Source organism: Anneissia japonica, unplaced genomic scaffold (assembly GCF_011630105.1).
Source record: "Anneissia japonica isolate Jap-2015-1 unplaced genomic scaffold, ASM1163010v1 scaffold287829_len2072220_cov186, whole genome shotgun sequence".
NCBI classification, from domain to species: domain Eukaryota; kingdom Metazoa; phylum Echinodermata; class Crinoidea; order Comatulida; family Comatulidae; genus Anneissia; species Anneissia japonica.
Window position 1 is genome coordinate 1,819,772 of NW_022716075.1, and position 6,764 is coordinate 1,826,535.

General features: G+C 34.6%; 1 protein-coding gene across 1 annotated transcript; it reads left to right on the top strand.

Moving 5' to 3' along the window:
* The first annotated feature begins 758 nt into the window (after positions 1-758).
* Positions 759-5,085, top strand: LOC117109627 (uncharacterized PE-PGRS family protein PE_PGRS36-like). Its single transcript, XM_033252019.1, has 5 exons — positions 759-839; positions 1,791-1,870; positions 2,554-2,649; positions 3,313-3,945; positions 4,248-5,085. Exons 1-5 carry the CDS (start codon positions 837-839, stop codon positions 4,408-4,410), a joined length of 975 nt encoding a protein of 324 aa, XP_033107910.1. The 5' UTR covers positions 759-836; the 3' UTR covers positions 4,411-5,085.
* The last annotated feature ends 1,679 nt before the right edge of the window (positions 5,086-6,764 follow it).

Consider the following 6,764-nt stretch of genomic DNA (forward strand, 5'->3'; position numbering starts at 1 on the left):
CTATATATATATATATATATATATATATATATATATATATTAAATAAATAAATGAACTTTTCGTTGAAGGGGTATTCTTAATACGATTATAACATGTTCCTATTCGAGCATTGTTATTACTATTTATCTCTTTTTATGTACTGTATTATATATAGGCCTATATATATATATAGATAGATAGATAATTATGATGTTGATGATAACAATGATAATGATATTGATAACGGAAATGATAATAATAATAATAATAACTGTTACTAAGCTTATTAGCTCATCTTATTTCATCTGTTTATTAATATCTTATATTTTGATACACCCTTTATTATTGCGGTTTTGTAGACATTGTGTCGCGTTCATTGTATTTTACAACTATAAATCTTAACCATATGGCTAACATAATTTTAAGGAAAATATTGATCGATTAACAATTAAAAAAGATATCAAGGCGTTGAAGACTCTAAATTCGGTTGTTAATAAGTATTAAACGAATTAGCGTCAAGTAGGCCAACGAGACATCGTATTTTGACGTCCGGTAGTTCCCCTTAAAGTATGCTAACACTCATCTAACCTCTTGAAAGTGGCCGCTTGCGGAACTCTAAAAGTACACTCAGAAATAAGCTACCAGCTGTAAACTCGCCAGGCCGAACTTGCTCTGAAAAGGTTCACCGTTTCCGGGTGGATACTTGGTGACGGTTTGAGCCCCACCTACTATTTAACTTAGCTCCGCCCGATGGAATGAGGGTATAAAAGACTTCGTGATAGTGTTTAATTCAGAATCAAAATCACGGTCTTTAAACAAAATTGTCTGCTGGAAAAAGTGAAGGGCAGCAAAGAAGATGGTAAGTTGAATAATTTATTGTCAAGAGGCCTATGATTATGATATATCATGTAAATGATTTTCTTAACTGAGAAGAGTGAAGTTGGATAGTTCCGTGGTTAAGATGTTTGCTTTCCAATCCCAGTTTTCTGGGTTCAATTCTTGTATTGGTAACAACTCCACTCCAACCATTGAGACATAGTCTACGAAAGAAAAGCATCGCGTATTTATGTTTTCTTGTGACGGGATTGCCACTTTGAAGAGTAATTAAGTTCAATGTTCGCCATATTATTCTTCGACTAGTGTATAATGCAGTGTATTAACTGGCATTAAATCACCTAAACTACTGTATAAACCAAGCGTGATTTTAATTTATTTTGTTGGTTTTTTTTAAATTCATGTACAGTTTATGTACGGTACTATTTTTTTCTATATTTCCCTTAACATCCAACAGCAAGTACACTTGCCACTTACAGGATGAGAATGATGCTTTAAACTAAGTCTCTTTATGAAGATTAGGGAGTGGAGTTGTTTTTAGTCGTAAGAAAAATTCCTGCAGTGACAGGAATTGAACCTAGGATCCTGGGATCAAAAGGCAAGCATCTTAACCACTAAGCTATTCAACTCCACTCCACTATCTCGAAAAGAAGCCTACGCTATTTTGAAAAGAAGACCATGGCTTCTTTTTGATGCTAATTTTGCAAACTGAAAAGGGAGCTTCAATTCGAGATGGGCTTCTTCTCGAGATTAAGCCCATTGGGTTTTACAGTAACTGTTTAATGAATAACAAATTTTAAACGCTATTACATTTTACCTGTAATGTAATTAATTTATTTATGTTTTATTTTTGATAGTTAGTGTTATCAATGTTTTTATTTGTGGTTATATGTTAAAATTTATTGTTGTTGATAATAATAATTGTATATAATATTGATGTATTACCGGTACTTCTTTTTTTAAATTAAATTTATAGATTAAAATCGTCAGTGTTTTATGCCTGGTTGTGATAGTTTCCGCTTCGTATGGCCCTAAAGTTGACGATAGGCTTTGTGGGTAAGTGATGTCATTCACAAATATAGCTTAGTTTCCATACAATCGCTACACGCTGTCGCCGACAGCTTTCGGGGATTCTGATTGGTCGGTCGAATTGGAAAGCCTTACCCAATTGCGTTGAGAACTGCTACGCAGTGTAACGATTGTACTGTAAACACTATGAAGGGTATACAGAAAAAAGACACGTAACATATCTGCATTGCGATTGCAGTAGTAAATTGTCAGTGCTACCAGTGCTACAGACGTGTACAGTTATAATTTAAACTCTGTATAATCACTAACCCAAGTTGTTAATTATATCGAGACTCGCTTAACAAACTCATGTATAAAACTAATGGAGATTTAGCCCTTTACCCCGTTGCCTTATATTGATAGTCTACAGTGTTAACGGAATATGCAAATGATATCGTACCATGATGATTAAGAACAATATATGCCTACATTAACACGTGTCATGCATGGTTTAACCATACTTTAGCAACCTTCCATCTTTATAAATTATAGTCTCAGGTAAAATTCTGGGAAAAAATATCGTCAGGAGGATTGGAATGTTAGAAGCTGTCATACATACCACAGATGTTTTTATTGCCACCCTCTGGGCACTCTCAGTCTGGATGACAAATGAATCTTCATGAATATTAGAATATATTTTATGTTTCCATTTATTTATTTATCTTTTATAGACTCGCCACTGACCAAAAAGCCTTGGAAGACATTCTGTCACAGTATGGTAACATTATAAATCCAGAACTACCCGAAGTTAACCCAGATATAGTATTGTAAGTATTGTTTCCTCTCTACATGCAAAATAGTAAAACAGAGTGAAAACGTCCTTACAGTGACCATTCCAATTGAGTGAAATACATAGAGTTTTTTTTTTAAAGTGAGATTTCACTTTATTCTGAGTGAATTTTACTATTTTTTCATTATTTTAAGAATAATATTCATTCATTTAAGAGTTATCACTCGTGATAGAGTGAAATTGGAGTGATCTCTGTAGGCACTCTTTTACATTTATGAGAGTTATTATAACCGTTGAGTAGAATGTTATTATAGGTCACAGTTTTATTTTATCCAAATCGTCTTCGATCCCGATATCTGTTGTTATTACGCAGAACATTTCAAGTCAATTATCTCAACCGTAGATTTAAGATGTTCATCTCACCAATCTGAATACAAATGTACTTCGAAATCAATAAACATATGAAAACCTATTAAGAGGCATAATGAGTGATGGGTAGGCCTTCTAACAGGATTAGGTTGGCATTTTCTATTTTACAATAAAGTTAATTTCTATTTTACCTTTAGTTATGGCATGCCATTTATAAACTATGGGCTACCTAATTTCGATGGTGGTGAAATTAGTGATGGGTAGGCCTTCTAACAGGATTAGGTTGGCATTTTCTATTTTACAATAAAGTTAATTTCTATTTTACCTTTAGTTATGGCGTGCCATTTATAAACTACGGGCTACCTAATTTCGATGGTGGTGATGGAGGAGATGGTGGTACCGGAGGAGGAAATAATGGAGATGGTGGTAATGGTGGTAACGGTGGTAATGCTATTAATAATGGCGAGGGTGGTGACGGAGGCAACGGTGGCAACGGAGGTGGAACATACGGTGGCGGTCTCGGCGATGGTGGAGAGGGTGGTGATGGTGGCGAAGGTGGTGTTCTCGGTGGCGAAGGTGGGGAAGGCGGTAACGGCGGTGACGGTGGTGAAAACGGCGGTGACGGCGGTGAAGGTGGAACTGGTGGTAATGGGGGACAACTCGGTGGTGATGGTGGTGGTGGTGGTGATGGTGGAGATGGAGGGTTCTTCGGAGGTAATGGTGGTGACGGTGGAGCCGGTGGTAACGGAGGCACTGGTTTCCCATTGGTGCCACCTTTCATTGCAGCCAACCCACCTAGCCATTTGCCGGGTTCCCTCCCTCAGTTTGCCGATCTTTGTCCCGTAAACAGACAAAATATTCAACCACGTACAGCCTACAACACGAGAGGGCAGTTGGTTTATCTTGTCCAGGCTCAAGTCGGATACGTCTCCGTGCAGCAGTACTTTGATTCAGCACGATGCTTGTGAGTATAAATGCTGCTATTTTTTTAACCATTCATGATAGTACCTAATTAATAAACCCATTACTAAATAATATTTAATTTGGAAAATTTTGAAACACGTTCTGCATTACCGTGTTTTATCATCATAATCATCATTATAATATTATTATTATTATTATTATTATTATTATTATTATTATTATTATTATTTATATTATTATTATTATTACTATTATTGATATTATTAATATTATTACTATTATTATTACATAATTATTATTATACCATTATATTATCATTATGTACTTCCAATTGTTTGGCAGACGACAGAGGTGCGCAACTCTCAGCGGAGGTGGTAACTGTCTACAAAAATTCGAATGGAGAAAAGCATTGGTCATCCCACGATGTCTGCATGATCGACCCGTGCTTCAGGTTCAATATGTTGCCATCCCAAGCTGCTGTGCGTGTGAGGAGATTCGTTACTAGGCTGTTTGCAAATATATACGTCCGTCTGATCGAATGATTTAGTTTTATTGCGAATTTTTGTGCTTCAAAAATGTTCCATCTTCATATCTCAATTGAATACAAATTATTTTCATTCATAAAAATATTTTTTACAAATTATATTTAGCTATATGAACTTATTTTATTAATCTATAATTTTAATCTCATAAATAAAAATATTAAATGAGAAACATAAAAACGATTTGTCAACGGTCGGAAGTGATACAAAAGGGAATTCCCCTTTGAACTATTAATGAGGGCGACAAACAGTCATACGCAAGGCATACTATCAAGCAATTTTGAACCGGCATGTATATTAAGATGTAAACTCAGACACATCCGATATAACATTTTTTTTTATATAATTTTTTTTCTGTAATTTAATAATTTGTAAATAATTAATTAATTTCGCCTTAATTAAGTAGACAAAATAAGTTGTAAATATTTATTTATGTAAGATATTTAAAATCTATAGGAAACTATCATCTTTCATTAAGTTTGTAATTAAGCTAAATAACGATAAGTATATTTTGATTAACTGTATGTGGTCACTTAAATAATTATGCAAATATAGTATGCAAAACCATTTGTAATTTGCATAATGATAGAAATGTTTGGTCAAGGGTTACAATAAAATTAATCACCAGTAATTTGCAATATACTTTGTATGTGTATTTTATCAGCCATGGTTCGTGACGTCAGTGTGCTGACAAGCATACTCATACCATGGACCTATAATAGGTCCATGGTTCTGATATTCCTTTTCATGATATAATGCATAGCAGGAGTTATCACAGTGGAACTTCCCGTTAGGCTCCACCCTTTAGATATGTTTACTAAGATCCCCCAGGAAACGATAGCGTAAACGTACGTATACCTATGAACACGTGTTCATAAAACAAATCAGGCGCGGATTCAGACATTCCCACCGTTCGAAATAATTAATATTAGGGAGTTTTCGCTGCAAGACGCTAACCTTAATGTTAACGGATGACGTCATATTTTATTCATCTTGCGTTGCGGAGTACGTTAATTTCAGGATTTTACATGCTCGACGGACGTTAGTTACGGGTTTGCGCATGCGTATTTAGGTTTGTTTACAAAAGGGGCGGAGTTATCGCGTTGCATGTTGGGTACTAACGTTAAAGTTCAGGTTAACGACGTACGGCAAAAACTACCTATTATTAGAATCACACTCATCAGCAGATATAGAACAGTGATGTAAAATATTTTATATTAATACTATTATATATTATTAAAAAATATTATCTGGAAATACACAAAACATTAAATGGGCATTTCTACCATTATTTGATTATTATTATTATTATTATTATTATTATTATAATTATATCGTAATTATAATAATAATTATATATAACTATATAATAATAATTATTATCATCATCATCATCATCATTATTATCTTTATTATTATAATAATAATAATTATTATTATTATTATTATTAATATTAATATATGGCTATGTGTGTATGGCTTAATGAGATAATCTGAGTTCTTTATCTTCATGAAAGAGTTATACTCGATACAACTCTCACACCAGAACATATTGTTATATTTGAAAACTGTTAATTTATACACCTATCTATATGTTTTATAGATAAAAGAAAAAACATAAATATCAGGAGGAGCAAATAATACGGATGATTGGAAAGGCTGAAGCCAGTATCAGCGATTTCTGGTCACTTTGGAGAACTAGAAAATCAAAGTCGGGTGGATCCCAGGTGTCCCCTGAAATGTGGTTTGATCACTTTAGTGCCTTATTGCATACTGACAATCTACCGATGTTGCCTTACTACGCAAATGTAGTGACAGATGATGATCCTATTTCATGGCCCATTGATGAGTCCGAAGTTTTAATTGCATTTGGTAGGGGGAAAGCGGGTAAAGCGGCCGGGCCGGACGGCATCACCTATGATGTTTTGAAAAACTGTAGTGAGATCTTAGTAGCTCCAATAACTCAAATTCTAAACTTTTGTTTTCTAAACAGTTGTTGCCCATCGGATTGGCTGATTGGCTACTTGTTGCCAATATATAAGGGCAAAGGATCGTTGTCACACCCAGACTCATATAGGGGTATTGCATTATCATCGTGTGTTCTAAAATGTTATACGTATATACTAAGTAAACGTATATTAAACTGGGCAGAAAACCAAGGGATACTGCCTGCACAACAGCATGGCTTCCGAAACGACCTATCCACTGAAACCGCTTAATATGCTAATAAATAACACCTTAACTATTCCCAAATGCCCACTCTATGTGGCGTTTGTGGATTTTAAAAAGGCATTTGACAGCGTGGACAGGGGTAGGT

Excerpts from the sequence above, each read along its gene's own strand:
- LOC117109627 (XM_033252019.1), top strand. Across the intron at positions 2,650-3,312 it reads GTTAACCCAGATATAGTATT|TTATGGCGTGCCATTTATAA; the intron begins GTAAGTATTGTT and ends TTTTACCTTTAG. Across the intron at positions 3,946-4,247 it reads TTTGATTCAGCACGATGCTT|ACGACAGAGGTGCGCAACTC; the intron begins GTGAGTATAAAT and ends ATTGTTTGGCAG.